The 25,915-nt window shown below is 35.3% G+C and overlaps 1 protein-coding gene across 6 annotated transcripts in view; it reads right to left on the bottom strand.

Annotated features, from left to right (window-relative positions):
• Rbm25 (RNA binding motif protein 25) overlaps positions 1-25,915 on the bottom strand; it is a 64,242-nt gene continuing 38,327 nt past the window's right edge. For 3 of the 6 annotated variants that reach the window (XM_013155244.3, XM_063241363.1, XM_063241362.1), the window contains 12 exons: positions 25,392-25,457; positions 25,103-25,186; positions 21,487-21,773; positions 19,381-19,603; positions 18,988-19,077; positions 16,165-16,238; positions 14,195-14,345; positions 12,379-12,703; positions 11,749-12,023; positions 11,340-11,438; positions 9,888-9,935; positions 1-2,425 (listed from right to left, as the gene is read on the bottom strand). In XM_013155244.3, the coding sequence (XP_013010698.1) occupies positions 2,333-2,425; positions 9,888-9,935; positions 11,340-11,438; positions 11,749-12,023; positions 12,379-12,703; positions 14,195-14,345; positions 16,165-16,238; positions 18,988-19,077; positions 19,381-19,603; positions 21,487-21,773; positions 25,103-25,186; positions 25,392-25,457 (1,815 nt within the window). In that variant the 3' untranslated portion in view covers positions 1-2,332. Of the gene's footprint in view, positions 2,426-9,887; positions 9,936-11,339; positions 11,439-11,748; positions 12,237-12,378; positions 12,704-14,194; positions 14,346-16,164; positions 16,239-18,987; positions 19,078-19,380; positions 19,604-21,486; positions 21,774-25,102; positions 25,187-25,391; positions 25,458-25,915 lie in introns of those variants that run through there. The other 3 variants (XM_063241364.1, XM_063241366.1, XM_063241365.1) reach the window with 3 other exon arrangements.

Genomic DNA, 25,915 nt, shown 5'->3' on the forward strand with positions numbered 1-25,915 from the left:
GACTTTCATGTACTTTTATTACAACTTCAATGGACAGTATGGATTAATGTAAGGTTTCCAAGCTAAAATTAATTATACACTTATAGTGAAGACAGTTCCAGAAATTAGAAATATTTTAGGCCTATTTTCATAGACATTAGAATGTATCGCTTTACACATGTCCAATTCTTTATATGTAATTGTGAAAGATAAACTAAAGGTTTTATATGAAGTGTGATGGTAAAATTTGATTTGAACTACCATTTGGCTATTAACTTAGTGGTTTTTAATTCACTTACCATGGCCATTCTTACTTGGGTAAAGTACATTGATTATGAATTTTGTATTGCTCCCATAAACCTCACTGGAGGTGTTCTCCAGTATAAAAGGTATCTACTCCTAAGGACTTCAGGTAAGTGACATCTCTAATTTTCAGAGAGGCACTTTAAGATAAGCATTAATGAAAGACCCAGAGAAGACACCAGTAAGATAAACTAAATCTGTATGTTCAAACCTTCACGCTAATATTGACTAAACAAAAAGAACCTAAAATGGTAACTCAGAAGCAACAACTACACAGAAAGCTAAGATAGGAAGGCAAAATAAACTGCTTCAAAAAAAGTCTCAGGCTGAGTGGGGATGAATCTAAGCATAGTAAGCAAATGTGCAAATGGCAAAGGACATCTTTCTCAAATATTCCCTTGAGATATCAAAATCTGGAATATTTTAACATTACATAGTTATTTTCATAGATGTACAGTAGATTCATCCAATACAAGATAAATAAGTGGCCTCTTTGATCTTCTGACACTGTCATAAAAATCAAGTCCACTAAAATATTAAGCCCGTATTTTCAAGCTATTTTCTAGTAAGCACTAAAGAATTACAATGTGATGCCATTTATTTACAAGACTGAAAGAATTTTGAGTTTTCCAAGATCAAATATATACACTTTTAATATGTGAAATATTTACATAATGGAACCATACCATGGTTCAGTGTTAAGAACAGTGTTTTCAAATGTCCTCTTAAGAAGTAAAAAATCTAGTTAACTCAAATTCACAATTACGCTTTTCTAACAGACCAAACTTCTTTTGAAACAGACACAGAAATACCTGCACCTTATCTGTGTTAAGAACTGTTTAAAACTTGTTACATTTGCAGGCAAATTTTATGTCTGGCTGACATTCTGATCCACAATTTTAAAAATCCACAGGTATATATCTAAACATTTTAATATAAACTTTGATGAGAACAGGTAAAAATTTATGGTTGGTCTGGTATAACTTCCTTGAATGATTTATGTTTGGAAATAAGATGTAAACTTTGTAAATTGCCACACTGAATTCTTACTGTGCTTTGTCAAACTGTCCTAGACTGTTAACTTGCCTAATTTTATCTTTTGTCTTTATTTTTAAATTTTTGGTGCTGGCAATTGAACGTAGGAAGCCTCCAGGATGCAAAGCATGAGCTGTACCACTAAGCTATATTTCTAGTCACAACTGTTTTCAAATGTTCTTAGTTTGAAGATTTTTTCTTTAAACTAAGGACAAGTTAGCGCACAACTAAACTTTCCAAAATTTTACAATCTGCCTTATTTCTGAGCAATGAAAACAGAGCAATGTGGAGGGGAAGGTCATAATGATCTACTCTCCATTACAATGGAAGCTGAAACAGCCAGCTGTCAACAAGACAGCCCTTGTTTGGCAGATAATAACCTAATTAGTCCAGACATCTGGATTCAAACATCAGTGTACTTTTATGCTTTCATAAGTAAATCGGAGAATATTTTTATACATACATCCACACAAACACATTCATACAGATACATACTATCAGAACAGATTGTCTGCTAATTTTTGCATTCTAATTTTCACTTCCATGCCTCAAGAAGGCTTGCCATTTCTGATTCAAGGGGGAAGAGGTGGTAGGAGATATGAATGGTATTCTTCCAACTAAAATCATTCATGTTGTTTCCTGTACAGTACAACTCAATATTAACTGAAATTCTGCAAAAGAATTGGGGAGTCATTTTAATATTTACAAGAAACAAATCAGCAGAACAAGATTATGTCAGATAGGCTGTGTACAGTAGCTGCAGCTTATAAAACATACCAGTAATTTGTACCTGGCAAGTATAAAGACAACCCAAGATTCAGATGACTTTACAACCAAGGAAGTACATAGGTCACTGACAAATTAAGAGGACCAAAAAAAAAAAAAAAATTCACATTTTCTACATTTAAAAAATTACAGATCTCACAAATGTCTTTGACGACAAAGAAAAATTCAAAGTCCTTTAAAGGATGAGAAACAAGGTATTTGAAATGGAACCCTAAGCATAAAAAGAGTTTTACTTCACAAGACCAATTTTCTTGGCTTCTGTTTCATATATCAATAATCTCCACATTTTTACTATAAAAACTTCTGCTTCTTCATCAAGTACCTGAAAAAGAGAAAAAAAAAAAGTAACAAGGTAAGTAATCCTCAGCATCTTCCAACAAGTTAGGTTAAAAAAGGTTTTTATCCACAAGCACTTAATCTCAATGAGATGATTTAAAGAAAATCAGTGTAACAAATGGATTAAACAGTACATATAAATTGAGGCCCCCCCCCAAGAAAAATTCATTGGCTTACTGAACACTAATACCACATTTTTTAAAAAATTGGGGGGAGGGAGGTCTTTTTGAAACCAGGTTTCGGCTATGCAGTTCAGGCTAGCCTTGAGCTCACTTTGCAGTCCAGATCTGTCTCGAACTTCCAACAATCCTCCTGCCTCACTCTCCCAAGTACTGGGATTACAGGTATGTACCACCACATCTAGCTCACATTACTTTTTTATTTTGATTTGCTTTTTGGTATTGGAGATCGAACTCATGACCTAGTGCTTGTCAAGCAGGTGCTTGTGCATAGAGCTAAACCCCCGGCCCTCATATTACTTTATGATCGAACTTTTTTGCTAATCTTAGCTTTAAAGATAATGTATTTATGCATGTTTGGCAAAAGAACAACTCAAGAAAGCAAATGCTTGTCCTAAAGACCATAGTTAATTTTTTTTTTTTTTTGTCTTTTTCCTTTTTTATCGGTACCAGGGATCGAAATCACGACTGCCTGCTTACAAGGCAGGCACTTATGCCGCTGAGCTAAATCCCCAGCCCCTACCATAGTTAATTTAGGAAGAACTAAATATAACTAATAACACAGAAAATATTATTTTCCTCCCTAAATGACATTATAATCTTAACACCTAGCATGTGCTTACTATATGACACTCAATAAAGTTAATGAATGCCATCATCACCAAAGGTGATAATGACTAGTGAAAAACACATCTTTTTCCATCCACTAATAAACTAACGTATTTTCCTATCATCTTAGCAGAGTTAAGATGCCTCATGTTCCAAAATCTCTTGTTCTAAGTCCACACATACATGTGGCCCTCAATTGCAAGGTTGCTGTGAGGACAAATGGATAAATCTTTCTTTCTTCTGAAGGAGACAATTAACGGAGTTTGACACTATCAGTGCCTGGATGGAAAGTTGCCAAGGTCTTCCTAGAGACAGTTTAAGGAAGGAATTTTCTTTAGATCTGGACCTCTAGTCAAACTAATAGGATCATATTCTACTTCTACAACCTGAGGTATGTGTCTTTGGCAGAGTTATACTTAACCTCAGTTCTTTTACCTGTAAAATGAGAGATCGTGTAGCTATGTCACAGCAGTAGGCACTACCATGGGAATTAATGGATTATAGGCATTAAATGCTTTGAAGTGTTTGATGCATAATTAATGCTTACAAATAATTAGTTCCCAGTTAAATTCTCAAATGAAGACAGAAATTTCAATTTTTCTGAGAAATTCTGTACAACTTCTCAATGATGTCAACTTAAAAAAACTTTTAAACTAGCTGGGAATGGTGATGCACACCTATAATCCCAGCACTTGGGCGGTTGAAGCAGGAAGATCTCCGAAAGTTTTAAGTCAGCCTGGACCACATAGTTAATTCAACGCCAGCCTAACCAACACAGTGAAAACTTAACTTTTAATAAACCAACAAAAACCTTTTAACCAAACTTCTATGAGCCAGATTTAACTGTAGCTTGAGAACTATATTCTGAAAGTAATTCATATGCAAGTCACACTATAAATACAGTGGCACAAAACTAAGCCAAAGTTCCTTAATTTATATAAAATGAGGAAAGCTGTAGTTTAAAAGAAAGTGACTTTAGCTATAAAGCCTCTCAAGAATATTTAGAGGACCCATGAGCTTGAGCTTTTAACAGAACTGTTTGACAACACAAGTTCCAATGGGTTCCTCCCATTCTGATCAACAATGAACCAGAAAATAAACACAATAGCATCAAACTATACTCCAAAAATCATAGCATGTCAAACAGACTGAACACTGACACATGAAACCTACAACTCTACTATAATCCCAAACTAGAACACCTCACACATCCCCTGCATGAGGAATTGAACCAGGGCATTCTGCCAACCATTGAGCATCTCTCTTAGCCCTTTTTATTTTGAGATAGGGTCTCATTAGGTTGCCCAAGGCTGGTGTAGAACTTATGATCCTCCTATCTCAGCTTTCTAAGTACAACGGACCCTCCAGTTATAGTAGACTCACATAAAACTGAGTTATAACCACAATTTTAGGCTTAACTTATAACCAAAGTTTCAGTTACAACCTGAATGCTAGCCACTTCTGCAAACAAAGATTTTCTGCGCCACAGAAGTATACTAAGCATCAGTCTGAGCCTAGATGTGTGTTTCTGGTCATGATTCCGGTCAGTGCTTTATTTATATAACTGCTACAATTACTGCTATCAAAATGGCCCCAAAAAGCTAGAAAAACAGCTAAGGAAGTAAAGGAAGATAAAGAAAGCAATCAATAAAAAATAATAAAGAAATTGTGGAGAAATATGAGAGCCATTTGAATGACCAATCTTGCTAATGTCAAAATCCTCGACAATCCTCGATGACATCTCGATAATCCTACATAGAAAAGATTTGTATACAGAAGCTAGTGTTGCTACAGCAAGATACAAAGGCTATTAATGTGGATACAGGAAACACAGATGACAGGTTATACCTTGAATCAATAATTTGTGGAAAACCTAGGGCTACATATGCAGATCTCATAAAGGATAATCTATCCACAAGTGATAACAGTGAAACATTTCATGCCAGTAAGGGATGGTTTCACAATTTTAAACTGACAAATGGGAATCATAGTGTAACTAGACATGGCAAACCAGCCAGTGCTAATAAAAGGGCTAATTTTGGATTTACTATTAACTTGTTTTGAACCACATTCATTGTTGTTTTTATTGCTTCTGCTCTATTCTGTTGTTTGAATTTTACTATGACTACGAGGTATTTGCAGCTATTTTGAAGGTAACAAAATGTGTTATGACAACTTTTGTTGATTTTGTAATTTTTTTCTGATTTTGTAATGTTTTTAAGTCCTATATCATTTATACTTTTTTTGATTGGTTTTATTGTTTTATTATCCTTGGTTTTATCTCTTTAAAGTGAAATAAAAAGGTTACTAAACATTATATACACTATTTCAAAACAATGACACAGACATATGGCTTTTGCCCTCATCAAGCTTTCAGCCATACTGAAACTGGCCTTTCTGGGAAGAAAACGCCCAGGAAAATATACATTATCCAGGAAGAAAAAAAGATAGAGGTCACAAGCCTGAAAAGGATAAACTATCCTTATTGTTATACACCATTGCATGTGGTGACCCCAAGATAAGCCCTCTCAAAAATAAATAAATAAAGCCTTTCTTGGTTTATCCCTGAGACCCCCCCCCCAGAGTGTTTAGAAAAAGTCATGAAGAATAAGGATCATGAGGAGACCTAACACAAAAATGTGAATAACAAGTACTTTTTCTTTCTTGAGTGGATCAGTGAAACTTTTCTGTCCTACTGTTAAGAAATATCTAAGAAGACAAGGGTTTTCCATTCAAGGATCTCATCATGGACAATGCAGCAGGCTCACCCGGGAGATTTAGAATTGACTGAAGAACTCCCAAGGCTCTCAGTCAAGTTTGTCCAACCTAATACAACTCCTCTACTGCAATATATGGATCAGCAGGTTAATGCTAACTTTCAAGAAACTGTTCCTGAAATACTTCCAGATGGTTTCAGATACAGATTTAACCCTTACAAGGTTCTGGAAGAACATTACAACATCCTTTTCTTTGTAAGTTAGCTGAGAATTCTAGGGACCTTTTATTCATTTATTTGGGGTACCAGGAATCGAACTCATGACCCTGCATTTGCCAGGCAGCCACTTAGGCCATTGGGCTTTATCTCCAACCCTAACTGAGAAATTATACACCAATATCTCTCTAAATACACTGAGATATGCTTAGAATAAATTATATAAGAGAGACATTTGAAAATGTGTAGAGGAGCTGGAGCATTCAATTGACCCTGTGGTTGATGCCACTGTCGCTACAGCAGAATCCATAGGCTTGCAGTTATACAGTAGTGATGGTGAAGAAACACTCAGAGGAACGTTAGCAACTTCTGGCTGAGCAACAGAAAATGGCAGCTGAGGAGATTTCTGAAGAGGAGGGGGAGTATCAACAATCAATGCAGCAAAACTCTTATGAAATAAAGAAAATCCTGGAAAAAATGGAGAGCTACAAACATTTATACAGGACACCCACCCAGACACAGAAAAGGTCAGTTGTTCCGTTCACTTGCTTAGTAACAATGCCATGTCATACTATAGAACAGTGGTAAACTAAAAACAGAAACAGACTATCTTAGAACAGTTCTTGGTTCTGAAAAGGTTGAGACCTAGGTTGAGCCAGAAGCAGATCCTAGTGGGCTAGACTCTTCCAAGCAGAGAAAGGACACCAGAGAGCCAGATTCCTGATGTTCTTATGGAAGGGTACTCTCCTTACAAACAATAACCACCTTCAATTTCCATCCTCCTTTCCTGCAAGCCAAAGATGTCAACTTGAATGCTAAGTACAGTATGAAACTGCAGTTTCTGGTAAACTAGGCACACTTTGTAACTTTTTGGTGAATATAGAAGGAAAATCACAGATGTTTCTGGTAAATTATGCACATTATACTACTCTTTTTATTATGAAAAAGTTAGAGGGCACTTTGGGAGGTTCAGAATGCATTGTGGGTATTCCCATTATTTGTTATGGGGAAAAGCAGCCAGGACTTACCAAACAGCCCTTGCAAAGGAATTGAGTTCAAAAGTTGAGAGTACTCTGCAGCTGTGACTGAAACTGTGTGCCACTGTACTCACGTAGAACACTGACTTTTAAAAACATCCCTTCACCCATATCTTTTCTCTACTCCAAGTGTAACATTTAAAAATGAAGCTGAAGAAGTTCAGATTCCATCCCTTAACCTCAAGGACACAGGCCATACACATTTCTCCTTTCCTCCATGCACTGCAGAGGCAACAAACTTTTCTCAAGTATTTTTTCCCTAATGAGGAACTCTATAAACAACAGTATCAGGCTAGCTAGGCAGAAGAAAACAAATGTCACCTGGCTTAAGACGTCACAGTGCACAGACACAAAGCACACTGACCTCAAAACTACCTTGGTTAATAACGCCAATGTATCTCTCTGACATCCCTTGCTATCAATCAAAATGCAAGCCCCCCCCCAGTTATATTATCATATCATGTTTGATTCTTATTCTTCCTCTCTGACATGGCCTATTGTTGAATTTTCTGACCTTTGGATTCCTATTCTATTTCATACCAAACATCCTTAACTTTAAATCAGTTTTTTCATATTTTACCTTAGTGGAAACCCTTGTCTGTCCCCTAGGGCTCGACATTCTTTGGAGCCTTCTCAGAAAGTTCCTATCTCTCAGTCAGGCATAGTGACACATTCCTATAATCCCAGAAGTTGGGAGGCTGAGGCAGGACGATTGTCTAGAGTTCAAGGCCAATCAACCTGTGCTACACAGGGAGTTCAAGACCAGTTTAGAGTACATAATGTGAACCTCTCAAAAAAACAAGACAGTTCTCTACTCTAAAGTCTTAACCACTTACTAATTATTTAAACATAGGATAACCAAAAGTTGAAGTTTTTCTCATTAATTTTTGTAAGATAACAGGATATATAAAAAAAACCAATTTTATCAAATTTATTCAATTCAAGAATCAACTGGTTGAAAACAAACCTATCCAAGCAATTGTTGGAACAGTACGTAAACAAACGTGCTGCTTGAGCAATGCTTAACTAGTATTATTAAAGGGTGCTGGATCTTCACTCTTTCTATTCATGGCAGTATAAGATCTCATTATATGACTATCATTCTAACAGCAGCTATCTAGTAAAACCTAACCTTTCCCCATATAAAATGAAATGAATGCTTTCATACCTGATTCCAGCATTTTTCTCTAATCACTGTTCCCAACACCAAGGATATTTTTTTCCTTTTATTAGTGGTAGGGATTAAACTGAGGGCCTTAGGCCTTTCTTTTGTGACAGGGTCTTGCCACGTCACTAAATTACGCAGATTGCACTCAATTCTCCTGACTCAGCCTGTCAAAGGATGTGATTACAGAAATTTGGCCCCTGGTCTCCAGGAATTTCTGTTGGCCACATTTTGTATCTTGTTATCATCTTGACTGATTCACCACTGAAGTTTTTTACACTTTAACATGTTATATTCAACTCTTCCATATATCCCATAACTTCTCTGAAATTCCAATCCTTATTTCAGTGAAACCATCTTTCTTTCTTTCCTTCATCTTTTTGAGACAGGGTTTCATTGTGCAGTTCAGGCAGGCCTTGAGCTCACTTTGCAGTCCAGCTTGGTCTTGAACTCACAACAATCCTCCTGCCTCAGTCTCCCAAGTGCTGGGATTACAGGCATGTGCCCACCATGCCTGACTGGTTTTAGAATTTTTCATAGGCTGAACTAAAATTTAATGTTTACTGGGCTGGGGATTTAGCTCAGTGGCATGAGAGGCTTGCCTGGCAAGCCTGAGGTTGCGAGTTCGATCTCCAGTACCAAAAACCAGTACCAAAAAGAAAAAAAAAAGTAACGTGTATTAAAAGAGATTAAAGGCACCTTCAGAAAGACATTGTTATATATCATTTAGAAATTAGGGTTTTTTAAAAAATCTGTACTTTTTCTCTTCCTCTCCTGTTTATATAAATTTAAGTCCCAGGTTAGCATTTATTTATTAGTATATTTATTAAGTGGTCACTTATTAAAGTAACATGCTAGAAGCATGAAAGGTACACTCTGTCCTGGCTGGGATACAGTATACAGATGCTGAAACTTAACAATGATGGCAAACCTTTTAGGGATGAGTGCCTAAACTGCAACCCAAAATCCACTTAATTATCTCAAAGTGCAAACACTGCAATTAAACCTCAGTACTTATGTATTAATTTACAAAAAAATACAACTCATATATTAAGATCTTTATTTTAAAAGAAAATCAACATGCATGCCATAGGTTCATCACCATTGAACTCTTGTGTACTTGCTATAACAAAGTCTACTCCATTACAGAGGATATGGCACATCTGGTGGTGTTGAGGTCAGTTAAAGAGAGTGTCAACAGGTAGTACCATATAAATTGAGACATGAAGTTTAACTATTTTATTATTTTTGGTGGGCTTGGGCAGTGTTTAAACATCAAGTCTCCAATTACATTTAATTTGGGATTAGAGTCAGTGGTTGAATTTATTTCACACTGTGATATAAAGTGAGCTCAAGGCCAGCCTGAACTACACAGTGAAACCTTGTCTCAAAAAGACAAATACTACAATTATAATAACATATTATATATAAAATATAATTCTAAAACCAAAACAGGTAGAAAATAAATTCAAAATTTAGTTTTTTACATAAATATTAATCAAAATAAGAATGAATTTCTAACTTACCATGGCAACATCATCTAAAATGCTCTGAGGTGAACTATGTGCCATAACCTAGAAAGAAACAGTATTACGGTGAAAGGAAGCTAAAAGCAATAGTCAGTAAGTTTTAAGGTAAACATTCTCAAACTGATACAGGAATTTCTTGTGGATAAGAAAACTGTCTACAACCTTTTTATTTTCGGATCTTAATCACTATAGTATCTATCTTCTAATGGTCAAATCCTAGTTACAGTAATTTTGAATGCTGTAACAATTACAAGTGAAGACAGTCTAGGTTTATTCTTTTTTTGTAGGGGGGCGTTCTTTTGAGACAGGGTCTCACTATGTAGCCCAGGCTGGCCTGAACTTTCTGCAACCCACCTACCTCAGCTCCCTCTGAAAGCTGGGATTACATGCATCTGTCACCACATCCAGCTAAATTTACTCTTAATAATATTAAAAGGACAGGTTGGAAGACTGATATAGCTAAGACCTTTACAGGAATATGGTGCTTCCATTACAGTATCCATCCTATTGAAGAAAATACTATGCTTTAAGGGGACAATGAAAGGATAAAATATACTTTGGAGGTTAAGAGCCTAAATATAAGAGGAAAGACATTGCTGCTTATTAGACAAAATGGCCAAAAGACAATCTTTCTCTAAATCTTAAGTTTCTTCATGTATAAAACGTAGATAACATTAGTGACTTACACTTAAGTTGTTCAGACATTTAAAGGTTGAGTTCTGTAAAATGTTAACACAGTTATCTGCCAAGAATTTAGTAATCAGTCAGTGAACACTGACCATTTTTATGATATGGAAAGAACCATTTCATTTTTTTTTTTTTTTTTTATCAGTACCAGGAATCAAACTCATGACCATGCACTTGCAAGGCAGGCACTTATGCTGCTGAGCTAAGTCCCCATGCCCAATTTCACTATTTTAAAATGGATGACTGCTGGGCGTGATAGTGCATGCTTACAATCCCAGCATTTCGAAGGCTGAGGCAGAAGGATTGCAAGGAGTTTCAAGGCTAGACTGAACTACATAGTGAGACACACACACCCCACTTTGGTGCCAGGGATCAAACTCATGACCTTGTACTTGCCAGGAAAGCACTTATGCCACTGAGCTAAATCCCAGGCCTCACAGTGAGATCTTTCTAAAAAAAAAAGATGAATCACTAACAAAGAAGTTTCACAAGACAAGCTACCTCTACAAAACCTTGGCTGTATTTTGGTTTTATTCTAACTAAGACAAGACAGATGGTGACATGGTATTGTCAGCAATAGACAAAGCAAGCATAAGGGGCACAGCCAGCAATTCTGTAAAGCGTTCACTAAAGCAGCAATGGATCATTTAATCGAAACTAAATTATCACAGACCTCACTAAGCAAAATATTTTACTTGAGGCAAGGTCTAATATTTTAATGTACAACATAAAATGCTGTAGTAGAAGGGACAAAAGACTAACCTTTGAACAAACAAAATCAACTAATGTTGCTTCTTCTTCGCCTATGTATTCTATGATTTTCTTATTAATCCATGGTCTAATTCGTCGTTCCATCAGTATCTGCAAAACAAAGCACAGTTAATGAATTAAAAGTATTAATCCTTTATATGTATTAAAGCCTCCTAACTTTTAAGATTAACATATACTATGTTCATTCAAAAGTTGAAGACAGGTATGTATCAAGAATTATTCACTTCTAATCTAGGAAGACTTCGATAAAACCAAGAATTGCCCCCCAATAATATAAATCTTTGATGATGGCATTTACTTGGTATCAAGAAGATTATCTTTTTTGTCATTAATGAAGTCAAATGAAATGTATGCTACAGTAAAACCATTCCCAACAATCTGATGAAACACCTTTACTCACAGAATCCACAATAGACCAATCCAGAGGATAAGCAAAGAGCTCAGGTTTAGCTGTTGGGATTTTCTCAATAAGACTCTTAATATGTTTGCGCTTTTCTTCAGTGTTCACAGTGCCTTTGGCAGCATTTTTATCATCTTCACCATAATCCAATGGAACCAATTTCCTTTTTCGTGGCACATCGTCACTATCTTCATCCTCAAATTTGTTAAATACACTATCTACAGGTAGCTTCTTCCTTTTCACAGAATTAGGCTGACCGGGACTATTAGAAGCACCTATAGTAAAAACACTATTTTAGCAGGATGTCATTTTCAAATGTTGTATCTAACAACCCACCATCCCTCAAGTACAGTCCAAATACTTTCATAAATGTCAAAGAAAGATCCCAACTGTAAAAAATAACTCACTACTCACAAGTGCTAGAAAATTAAACTTTTCACTTCTTCTCAGAACTCGAGGCAGCTGCAGATATAGGAGCACTAGTAGGACTATGAAAACAATTGTGAGCTAGAAACACATTTTTTAATACTTTTCTATCTACCTATCAAGCAGTACAACTTCTTCCCTTTAAGCAAAATATATGAATTTGCAGGGAGAGGAGAGACAAAAACGATGAAAATGCTAACATACCCAGTTTAAGACTTAATCCTATTTTTGGCCTATGTTCCTCAGGCTGCTGTTGATCTGGTGAGTTTTCATGAGGAATAATAATACCACAGGGAGACTCGTCCCCAGGAGTATTGGGGGTTGCATTGCCACTGGCAGAAGAAACAGATGGAGCAGAGCTGATGGGCCTCAGAGTGGGTTTCAGACAAGGCTTTTGCTCAGGTTCTTCTTCTTCTTCCATCGGTTCTTCTCGTTTTTCTTCCTTTTCTTGTTTTTCTTCTTCTTCTTCCTCTGATTCTGGCTCTTGCTTTATTTGTGGTTGTCTGCGCCTCTCAGCCTCTTGTTCCATCTATGACCAAAAGTTAACTGATTAACTTGGAAAAGACTGGCTTTTTAGTTTATAGTATTCTTTATTAAAGAAATTCTAATGGACAATTTTAGAATACTATAGGTAATACATAAAGGGCAAGCCAAATTCTACACAAGAAAAACAGTGTTAATAGTTTTTTGTTGTTGTTGTTTTGTTTTTTGTTTTGGTACCAGGGATAGAACTCACAAGCTTGGCGCTTGCCAAGCAGATGCTGCGTCACTGAGTTAAACCTTCAGTGGGCAAGCCAGATTCTCAAAGGATGATCATACACAATTATTTATTCTTTAGGTAAACAAAGCTAGTATGTAAAACTGGGAAAAGGAAGAAATAGGGAATAGAAGGCAAATTTTAGACCAGAGACCTATAACAACATGAATACCTAAACCCATAAAAGATATATGAGAAAGTGTCATAAGGGAGTTATTAAAAATTAGATAAACTAGATCAATAAATTGTTTCATTTTTTAGGCTGGGGATTTAGCTCAGTGGCATAAGTGCCTGCCTGGCAAGCACGAGGTCATGAGTTCGATCCCCAGTACTGCAAAAAAAATAAATAAATTGTTTCATTTTTTTTATTTTGAATGCTGAAAACTGTTTACTTGTAAGTGCTTTATCAAAATTAAAAGGAATATGTAAAAACAAGGTTCTAGGCAGAAAAGCATTTAACAGATTAATTAATCAAACAAACAAAAAAAATGTTGAGTGGTGGGCCTGGTCACACATGTCTATAATCCCAGTTACTTGGGAAGTTATGGCAGGAAAATCTCAATTTCAAAACCAGCCTGAGCAACATACACACAGCAAGAAACTATTTTTAAAAAAACATAGAAAAAAAAAAAAGACATGTGAATTTCATCTATGACTAGATTAACTAAAAACTTTTCAACAATGACACCCTTCTCATGGCAAATTTAGGTATGCCATGATCTATAACCTAGTTTCTTTCTTAAAATGACAAGCTGTTAATGAAAACATAAAAGAACTCAAACCACAAAAATTTATTAAATGTCCTTCTATAAGTAGGAACTCCAGTAAAATTTTATGAAACAGTCATCAAACTAAAGTAACAGTTTCATTCATGTTTACAAATTAAACTTATAATTGTTTGATCTTATATTTAGAACTGAGTTATAAATCAAACTAACACTGCTGATTTCTCTAATATAAAGCACTAAAAACCTTCAACAAAATAGCAAGTTCTATAGAACATGAGTATTTCTTATAACTAAAATTGAACATTACCATAATTGGCTTTATTTATTATGGTTTTTTTTTTTTTTTGAGGCAGGGTTTCACTATATGGTTCAAGCTTGCCTTGGTGAACTACTTGGTGGCTCAAATTTGCAGGAATCCTCCTGCCTCAGCTTCCCAGAGTGCTGGGATCATAGGTGTGCACCACCACTCCTCGCTCCTATTGGCTTTAAAATAACATGATAATCTTAAAATCAACATGGTATGGTTTTATCTCACCCTCTGGAGCTCTGCATCGGGATCCGGGTGCCCTTCTGCCAGAAGGCGTTGCCTGATTTCCTCAAGCTCTTCCTTTTCTCTCTTTCTATCTCGTTCATCTGCTTCCATTTCCTTTTCTCTATCACGCAACCTTTTTTGGAGAGCACTCCCCCTGCAAAAGTAGCAGGCCTTACTTAACATCATTACCTATTTTACAACAACACCTTTTTACAATATTAAAGACTGCATGCAAAGGACTGAGATTGTCTTAATATTTTATGTCTACAAACACAGAAAGAGTTGGCATTTTATGTGTTAACATGTGATAACTGTACACTGTCTTCTCATCTCACCACACTTTGTCTTAATAACCCTGCTAAGTGTTTAACCACTTAAAAGTTTACCCTAAGCCTCATTCATGTTTGTTTATGTACTATTTCGAGTGTTGCTTAGGCAGGCATCATTTCAACCAGTTGATTCTTGTATTAAACAAATTTGATTTTACATTTCCTGGTATATTATCTTATAAAAATTAAGGAGAAAAAAATGCAGTTTTTGGTCATCCTGTAGGACTATTAAATGGTTAAAACAACTGAAAAGGTAGCTCTCAGAAGGAATATAAGTTCTCATTGTGAAGCCCCATAATATAATTTGGTTTTTCTCACATGCTAAGAGGTGAAAAAATACAAGTTGCATTAATTCCACAAAGAATAGTTCTGGGACCAGGCATGAAGGTTCCAAATTACAGCATCGGAAGGCTGATGCAGGAGGATCATCATGTGTTCAAGTACAGCCTAAGCTATATAGTGAGACCCTATTGAAAGAGACTCAAAGTACAAGAATAGTTTTTGGCCTAAGGGTATAGCTCAGAAGCAAAGTATGGTCAGTATGTACAAGAACTTGGACTTGCCAGGCAGGCACTGTGCCACTAAGCTATAGCCTCAGTTCCAGTACAATTTAAAAACAACAATAACACCCACACTAAATTGAAATTAAAACTTTCCATTACAGAAAAATCTCACCAGTGCAGAATCATTGGAAAGCAGAGGTTCTATTTAATAGTTCAATATGTCTTACAATGTGCAAGTTATCTATCCCCTGCCATTTTATGATTCTAAGATTTGGTAATTTTACTGACTTTTGTGATACTGTCTACATTGAGGATAATTCCTTGACACCCTTTCACCTTAGGTGATTAATTCCAAAATTTCAATTATTTTAGTTATAGCATATTAAATGAAACTATATATTACATGCCCTCATTAGCCTGTAGCATATCACACTATAGATAGTAAAATTATATCTAGACACTGTCCATATTCTAAAAGTTTGAGGATAACAGTTTGAGAAGTAACAAGACAATTTCACCAATGTCATAAATGGAAATTTTTAAATGTTAGGAAAACAAAAAAAGGGAACAGGCATTACAACTATCTTATTACACTAACATAGTTATTGAAGATGGTAGGGTAGGGGATTTAGATTGTCATTCTTTTCTTTTTTCTGAAACAGGGTCTCAGGCTGGCCTTAAACTCATTATGCAGCCCAGTCTTAAATGTACACTGATCCTCCTGCCTTAGCTCTCCGAGTGTTGGGATTCTAAGAGTGCACCATCATCAAGCCCCACTAGATTACAATTCTAAAAGTCCTCCAAGACAAAATTTTCTATGTAACCCAAAGTAGTTACAAAAATTAGTTACAATAAGTGAATCTATTTAAAATACATGAAGAAAAAAATAGGATTTTTGGTTTAATGCTATCATACATCTCACCTGCAACCCTCCAGATACACAAAATTGTTCATTTTTATCAAATTGCGTGTGCACACACAAACACACAGCAAAAATACTACCAGCTGAAGGGATGATTACATGATGTAATATGATTTCTACTTCCTTATTCCACTTAATAAATATGATCTTAGGTAGGCAAAGAAAGTACATCTAATAAAAAAACTGAGAAGATGAGTTCATGAAGCAAAGCTTCTTTACCTGTAGTATTTGGGATCATCTCTATCATCATCATAGTCTTCTAAGAATTCTTTTAGTCGTTTAGCCTCTTTAGCCTTTGCAGAAATGGACAATGTATAGGAAATTAACATGAGAGTTATTCAGATTATAACAATCCCCAGAAAAATTCTGTCTTATCCACACCACTTAAACCTTTACAGTTTTTTTGGTACCAGGGACTGAATTCATGACCCCATGCTTGCCAGGCAGGCGCTAAGGCTGCGGAGCTAAATCCCCAGCCACCTTTATATATACTTCATGTATTAAGCGTGTATTGTTAGACACATTTTTATCTTTCACCTATAAAACAAATCAGATTTAGGAGTGTATTGTTAAGCGTGTATTGTTAGACACATTTTTATCTTTCACCTATAAAACAAATCAGATTTAGGAGTTAGTGAGTAAATCAGATTTAGGAGTTAGTTAGTCTGTGAGTAAAAACTACACACACTTGCATTATATTACAATAAATACTTCCTCCAAAAACCTATATTTTTGTCTGTTTGTCTGTCTGTCTGTTTTTTACAACAGGGTCTTGCTATGTGGTTCAGGCTGGCCTTGGGCTCACTTTATAGCCCAGGCTGGTCTCAGTCTTTTTTTTTTTTTTTTTAAGAGCATTTTTGTTTGTTTGTTTGTTTTTATTTTTTTGGTACTCGGGATCGAACTCACACCGCATGCTTGCAGGGCAGGCGCTTATGCAGCTGAGCTAAATCCACAGTCCCAAGGCTGGTCTCAATCTTGCAACAATTCTACTACCTCAACCTCACCAGTGCTGGGATAACAGGACTGCACTACCACACCCGTATAGTAATAATTCCTCAGTGAAACCAGAACATACAAGGAAACCAGTTATCTTACATTTATTAACCAGACAAAAATATTTTAAATTCATTTTGTAAATGGATGATGCAGCAAGTAGTTTACTTAGTATAAAAATGGGTATCATTTTCACGCAGCACTTCAATAATAATGCATACTCAAACTTAACTTTTTTTAGTAATTTTTTCCCACCCACAATGCCTCCCTACAAAACTTTAAACTGACGTCTTATTTTTATAATTTCAAGTACAACAGTATATATACCTAATTATATGTATTTTATCTATATGTCTATTATATACAACCACTATATCAACAACTATCATATTGATATATAAAAGATAATTCTGACTTTAAGCAAAGTTTTAATGTATTTCATCTAGCTCAAATCTTATGTCTCTTTAAAAACTTCCCCAATCTAAACATGAATACACGAACAGCCCCTCTGTACAAGCAATGTTAGCATTCTTCCAATATTTCCAAATTGCTATGAATATATGTTTAGCCATCTGAAACACACACATACACAAAACCCTATTACAATAAATCCCTTATCTGATGATACGACTTCCTTCTTATAAAATCAAGATTATTAGTTATTCCTGTATGCCCAGCATATGAGCAAAAGGCTGAAATATGACAATTTTTGAACTAATAGAAACAGTTTGTTTGCAACAGTAGATTCATATGTATTTTCAATTTCTTAAGTATGGGTACACAAGAAAGACCATAGGTACAAAAACAATGAAGTCTTCTAGTCTTTTTTCCCTCTGAATGTGGTATTTGGGACAAAACAGGGTCTTTGTACTGAGCTACAACCTCAGCCCTTTTTTATTTTTATTTTAAGACAGAGTGGTCTTGCTAAGTGGCTGAACTCCCCAGAGAGTTTTCAAACTTTTAATTCTCCTACCTCAGCTTCCCAAGAGTGCTAAGATCACAGGAATAACCACTGACAGTTTGCTATTAAGCAGATGGGAAGACTTTCACTTTTACCTCGTGTATTTGTATGACTTGACATGAGCCAGTAACTGCGCTGTGATAGTATATTTTAAAATCCAAAGACCAAAAAAAAAAAAAAAAATGATGGATTTACTAGAAGGAGGCCGAATCTCTAAGAGTTTACTCTACAATATTGTTGATGGCATTTTTTTTCTCTTACTATACTATTCTCTTCCTATTTTCTAAGAATGAACAATGAACTCTAAAATGGAGGATGTATAACCTCGCTTTCAATGTAAGTTTTAAAAACTAGATTTTAAAAAATCTATGACATTTAAGGATCTAATATCTGAGAAACCCATAACATTTATCTAGTTGCTGCATGCACCCTTTTGGTTACTACAAGAATTCTATGTTTCATGTTCAAAACTATTTGAAGAAGATTCCTAAATTCAGTGAAGTTTTTGGATGAATAATCTCCAAACTGGAGATTAAGAAAATTTCATATTCTGGCAAAGACAGAACAGATAGAACATACTGCTGAAGCAAATACTATGATAAATAATATTTTTATTATTAATAACTGTGCCAGTTGCTCACTGTTACAGCTTATCAACACTAAATATAAAAGGTAAATTGCTTTTAGGGTTACCATGCAGTTAAATAATATAGTAATATAAGGAAAAAACAAATTTGATAATATCATAAAAAATCTCTGATTTCTAAAAACTTCACCACACCCTTTGTTTCATTCAAATGCACTATACTAATTCAACAATTCTGCAGGTTTTTAATCAAAGAATGTTTTGTTAATTTTATGTATTATTTCATTATAGATTTACTTTAACTGTATGCAAATATAATTGTTTATGGGCAGCACATATTTGAGAAATAGAAAAAAAGATCTGTGTACTGCAATTATCCCAAGGATGCTTGAAATCCACAAAAATTATCTGTAAATGTAGCTTCACATTTAATAAGTTATTTCTAGTCAACAGAAAGATTTGATCTGATTCTCCTGAAAAATCACTTTTTATCTAATCTTACCATTTCTCTTCTTCTTTCTTCTTCTCTTTCAGCCTCTTTCTCATATTCCCGAGTTTTTTTTCTTTCTCTGATTTCCCAATTCTTCAGTCTCTAAAAAATAAAATTTCAAACCTTTTAAATTTAGGCTGGGCATGGCAGCACATGTCTGTAATCCTGGCACTTGGGAGGCTAAAGAAGGTTCGTTATGAGTTCAATACCAGCCTGAGCTACAAAGTGAGCTCAACCCGAACTATATAGTGAAGTCCTGTCTCAAAGACACCCCAAAAAAGCTCTACAGTTTAACTAACCTACTAATTATATCAATTTTTAACAAAGTATAAAAAAGTTATACCAAATAAAAGTTGTATTAAAATTGCAGAAATGATTTTAAGTAAGTGTTTTTTCTCAACTTACCTCTTGATAAGCAGCTTCTTTCTCTCGGAGTTTTCTTTCAAGTTTTCTTCGTTCATATGCATCTTCTTCATCTTCTTCTCTGTCTCGTTTCTTGTCTTTTTCTCTTTCACGCTCCCGTTCCCTCTCGCGCTCTCTCTCACGCTCACGTTCTCTCTCACGTTCCCTTTCTCGTTCTCTCTCTCGCTCCCGCTCCCGTTCCCTTTCACGGTCTCTGCTCTTTTCTCTACATAAAAGATTTTTAAAAAATCTGTCACTTTGTTTTCCTTTAAAGACCAACGGAAAGAAAAACACACTATGAAACATAATGAATTTTTAAGGAAAAATTGTAAACTCTGTTCATCAAATAGACAGAATAGGTGACAGAGGTATAGTTTTATAGTCAATCTGATTGCTTACTAGTTAACATTGGCAAGTCTTGGGTTAAATCCTCAGCCCACAAGTACACAAAGAAAGATAAGGGGTGGTGGCAGACACCTGTGCCTATAATCCCAGCACTTAGGACTGGGAGGCTGACTCAAGAGGATCGCTTTGAGTTCAAGGCAGACTGGTCAACAAAGTTAAGCTCAAGGTCAGCCTGAACTGCATGTGAAACCCAGTCTCAACAATTTTAAGTTAAATAAGTAAGTAAATAAATAAATAAAGCAAACCAAAACAAAAAGACAGTAATTCCAATGGGAAGGAAAACTAAAGAAATAGGGCAGGGGCAGGGGTAGGGGCAAAGAGGACACCATAGTAGAAGGAACAACAGGAAGAAAAAGGAGAAAAAGGAAGAAGAGAAAAGGGTAAGAAAGAATCAAACAAGAGGGAAGGAAGAAAGGAGAAGAACAGACTTATGATGTGTTACGTACCAACTCCCCACAATGAAGTAATTATTATGTTCTGTAAACATGTACTAACAAAATATTAAAAAAAAGACTAATTTCAACCCCAAATTCCATTCTAAAGTACATCAATACTTACTGGCACACAATTTATAAAACAACAAAACTCCACAAACCCTGGATATAAAATTATATTAAAAAATGGAGACATTAATAGTGGCCCATCATACATTAAAATATTAGTGAATCGCTTAATGGTGTACTATAGGAGTACTGTTCATTCCCAAGCACTGTTCATTCATTGATGAACATGTTAAATGACAATCTACCTCTAATGATATAGTAATACATCACTGGCAAACATGGAATAAAGAATTTTGCCATGTTGCATGGCATGGATAAAGTTACAACTATGAGGGCAGAGAATTTAGCTCAGTGGCACAAGCACTTGCCTGGTAAGTGCAAGGTCATGAATTTGACCCCAGTATCCCTAATCCCCACCCCCCCACCAAAAGAACTGTGTATCATCATTTCGGGTTATCAAATATTTAATTTACAACAATAAATATATATAGTATGATGTCAATAACCTAATAAAATCTACATACACGTCACAAAAGTAAAAGAGTTCTTGACCTTATACATGTCAAATTCTCAACTATGGAGGAACCAACAGATATTAAAGACCCACTAATAACAGCGTTCGAGACCAGTCTAGGCTACAAAGTGACCTCAAGGCCAGCCTGAATTGCATAGAGAGATCCTGTTCTCAAAAAGACAAAAACTACCTTAACAAAGAATCATAGTTGAAAGTTGTTACTTTCCTCAATGTTATCCATGTGTGTTAAAAACACAGATATGGGGCCAGGGATTTAGCTCAGTGGTGTAAGGGCCAGCCTGGCAAGCATGGGTCATGAGTTTCATTCCCGGTGCCCAAAAGAAAAAAAAAACAACAACAACAACAAAAAAACCCAGACAGGATATCATGGTTAAGGAAATTCCTCTATCAAATTACTGAAATAGTCCTAGAGAAGATTAATTCTGTTAGTTATATCTCAAACAGTAAAATTGATGCCTGTGACTTAGCTCAGTGCCCTAAGAGGGTTTGCCTGGCAAGCACAAGGTTGTGAGTTCCATCCCAAGGAAGAAGAATGGATAGATGGAAGAAAGGAAGAAAAGAAGGAAAGAAGGAAAAACGGTAAGAAGGAAGGAAGGAAGAAAGGAAGGAAGGGAGGGAGGAAGGAAGGAAACAAACAAACCACGGTAAACTCTACAAAAGCCTTACCTTGATCGACTCCGATCCTTATTTCGATCCGAGCTCCTTTCTCGATCCCGGTCCCGATCTCTTTCTCGATCTCGGTCCCGATCTCTCTCCTTTGTCCGGTCACGATCCCTATCCCGTTCTCGTTCCCGCTCCCGTTCTTTTTCCTTTTCTCGTTCACGTTCTCTTTCCCTTTCTCGTTCCCGTTCTCGCCTTTCTCGTTCCCTTTCACGCTCCCTCTCTCTTTCTCTCCGTTCTTTCTCAATTTCCTGTCTTTCTTTTTCCTTTTTGCCTTTCTCTTCTTCCAGTTTCTAGAAACCAATAAAAGTACTTTTAGAGTTAATTCTGTAGCTCCAGTATTCAGCTTCTTCTCGACGCAATGCCAACATTGACAACAAAAACATTAAACCACTGGTATTTTAATATTAGATACTTGTGGTTCTACTTGAAAAATTAAACTGAAGCAATTACAAGACTAGATTTTGTGCAAACCATATATTCTACACAGACTGTAGACTAGGAATCTCCAATCTTTGCTTATCGACTGTGTCAAGTGTGACTGGTCACTTAATTACTTAATAATTTAAATGACCATAAGAAATGTGGTACTTCATAGTAATTTCTACAAATACAATTACTTGGTTAAAATTAATTCTTTCCCATTATGAGTATGTATAAATCAGTGGCACTACTCCATTCCCATTATCAAATTGGATACTGAGGGTTTTAAAGGGGAGGTGAGAAAGATACAAGTCACAGTAATGCAACTAATTTTCTGCATTGTGGTTTACCCACCCCTCCAAAGAAACAAAATGAATTCAGTCAAGTTCTGTCTTTTTAATCTATAAAAATATTTATTCCCACCACAAGATGGACAGCCCACGAAACACAAAAACTTTGAAAATTGTTCATTTCAAGCAAGATATACATAATTATTTTCACATAAAATATTTAACAACCATATATTAATGCCCATGATGTCTGCAAAACAATAGAAATATATATTTACAATGATAAATCCATCCTTGGAAGGAATTATTGTGTATTAACTTACAGATGTTGTGCTAGGACATGGATCGCCAACACTGGATTAACCTTGCCTACAAGCTATGTTTCTGGGAGGAAGAGCAAGTACATGGTTCACAAATAACCAAATAACAAAGTCAGACCAAGTTCGTACCCTGAAAGATTACCAGTGTATCACAAGATTTCTATGCAAACTCAGAAGGAGAAAAAAATAGCCAAACAGATAAAAACAAAACAGAAACAAAACACATTTACCCCTTTGGTTCCATATTTGGTTTCACCAAAATGAAATTTACAACAGAAGGTTCATTTTTCTTTTCTCAGTCATGTAAAGCATTTAAAACAACTTTAAAAAGCAGTCTTACCTGTTAGATACTCTTTTTCCCTCGTTCATGGATCAGAGAACTGATACACAAATTATGAAAAAAAGCTAGTGCATGAGACATCAATATATTCAGCTGCAGTGCCACTCTAAATCAAAGTAGAATGCAGGCAGAGCCAACACTGAATACATTGAAATTAAAAAAGAGAGAAATAAGAAATAGTAGAATGGACAGAAACTAGAAACTATTAAAGGGGCAAAGTCTCATTTCTGAAACAGCTCTAAAGGAACATAAAAATTTATCCTGCAAAATGAGGCTAAATTATGTAAAACTTACCTCAATGTCATACACATAAAGAATTTTATTTCGGAGATAATACTTACAGATTATTTTAGTTGTTCCAATATTAATTTTTGTACAATTTTTTACTCTTAAGCTTATTCACTGTGCTTCCTGTTATATAAAATGTTTCAGAACTCATTTCAAAATAAATAAATGAAGTGAGTGAATCGAGTCTACACTGAATGTTTTTCTGAAGTTATTTATAAATATATGCTACAGATGAGTATGCACACAGGTAGATAAATAAATATATGCAGCATATATATGGTACATTTTTAAAAGACTGGAAAAAGATGAAATGAGATGAATCTAAAATGTAGGAATAATGAAGAAGAAAGGACAGATTAAAAAAAATCATAAATCTTACCTTATTCTCTCTTCAGACTCATCCGTGCTGTAAATGGACGCCCCCTGCCACGCTGATACCCTGACAGTCTGTGGTTATTTAATAAACTCATACCAAAACATGCAAAGGTTCACTGAGCTCATTTCTTATTACTGAAGTTTCAAACAGCCCCACCCCTACCCCGCACCAGCCATTGAGAACTAGTTTTTGTTGTTATGGTTGTCATTTTTGTTTCTTACTTTTAAAAGACATTTTGAAAATTCAAAACATTCCCCCAATAAAATACTAAGTGAGTGAAAGTGTGAGAGATTCTTAAAATTCTGAAACAAGTATCTTTTGAATTAATTTTTTATCATATTGTCTCTTAATAATTTACAAATAACATTACATGGTTTAACAAATGAAACAAAAAGAGGGTAAACCACACACACAACTATGTACCATTTTTAAGCTTACTCGGCCCTAAATTTGAGTACTGACCTTCATCAAAAATATTTTGTTAACATGAATTGCCACAGACCACCATTTTAACAGTCAAAATTTGGGGAGAATTACATTTGTGCTTTTAGACATGTTTAATTCCTCAGAAAGCACTGAGAATTTGAGCCATAAGTGTGCAGCACCACTAATCCTTTGGCACTATTAACCTGGTGTTTTGAAACCAACAGAAAAAAATGAGACTAATTATCATTAACACTTCACTGAGTTAAGATCTCTCAGTCTATGAATAAGAACCAGTAACATCTTATTACCTCTAATATCAAAATACATTTCATGCAGTATTTGCATTTCACCATCCATAAGCATCACCTTCAACACCAGCGAACATTCACAGATGCACTGTCATTGAGAGAAGCTTTAAATAGGCAAAACTCGTGAGTGGGATTTACTATATATACATCAATACTCATTTCCAAGCCAGTTACCCCTTTGCATATTTTTCTGAGGGGGCATCCATAAATATAATAAAAAACAGAAGCTCATACTTACATCCTATTCCTTGTTACTTTCCAAGCTGACAGTTTCATCTTGCATTAGTCACCATATGATCTCTATCATAATGGTGGGGGTCAATGAATAGATTAGCTTTATGGGAATTTACAGTTCTTCCATGCATCTAAAATTTGGTAAGTCTGGTAACCACTGACCTACTTTTTAAAAATCTCCCCCACTCAACTTAAATCTACACAAATATAAACCTTAAATTTTAATCTCGGCTCTACAGAAAGTTTTTCCTAATATTAAGTTAAATAACTATCCCAAAAGTACACTACACTAAATGTATGTTATCCTGCTGCCCCCTTGTATCTAGTTTAAATCTGATCTTGATTTTTATGTTGAATTCTAAAAAATTAGATTTTACTCATATTAAAGTGAGATGACTGCAGAGTAGTTAGTAACTGAAAAAACTAAGTGCAGTATGTCAAGGACCACTTTAATATGATACTAGTTTTCCATTTTTTTGTTTTTACCTAAGTATCAACTAAACCTACAAAAAGCACTTAAAATTATATTCTAATGTAAGGTTGATTTTCTTGTCTGCTTGTTCTGGATTCTGTAAAAAGTCTAGATTGGTATTAAGTGAAAAAAACAAGAATACTACCTTGTGCGTGTCTCTGAATTTGCTGATCTCTCGTGATATGAGGTCTCTCTTGTCCTCTTCCATTTCTATAGCATTTATGTCCTCCTAAAAGAGGGGAACATGAGGAAATGAATAAAAACCTACATACATCGATATAAAGTAACACATTAAATATCTGCTCAAGCCTGACAAATGCATGATCAAAGAAAAAACCCTACAGTAACACCTAAGATCCTAAAGTTATAAAATATTAACACATAAAAATCACAAATATTCAGTTATCATTAAAAAAAGTATGGTCAAAGCTTACGTTTAAACGAACCTTAGCGATGAGTGGATAAGGGATCAGTGGGGCAACTGGAAATCTGCGGAAAATCTGCAGAAAAATCCAGAAAGATTTTTTAAAAAGAGCTCACACTACTCTGTACTTCAATGCTCTCTCTACTTACACTGTAAGCATAATACTTGTAATATTTGACTGCAAATTACTTGCCATTAAAATCTATTCCATTCTCTTTAAAATTCCTCATCACCCACCACTTGCTCTCCCTCCAAAACTCCAAAGATAATGAATAAGAATCTCACTGCAGCAAGGCTTTCTCTTCAATCTGTTCTAAGACAGAAGAAACATTGCAACAAAATTTGCCTATAAACCCTGCCAAAGAACAGAATTTTTTTTTTAGTTTCCTCCTCTCAACCTGTATCAAACCTGTAGTTATTTTTCTTTTCAATGATTAAAAAAAGAACAAATTACACAGTCCTCAATTACCCTATACCTGCCTGATGTAGCAATTAAATGTCAATACAGTATACTTTGACTAGACAGCTTTTATA

The sequence above is a fragment of the Cavia porcellus genome, unplaced genomic scaffold (genome assembly GCF_034190915.1).
Source record: "Cavia porcellus strain 051 isolate PalLab524CR breed Dunkin Hartley unplaced genomic scaffold, mCavPor4.1 scaffold_31, whole genome shotgun sequence".
NCBI classification, from domain to species: Eukaryota; Metazoa; Chordata; class Mammalia; order Rodentia; family Caviidae; genus Cavia; species Cavia porcellus.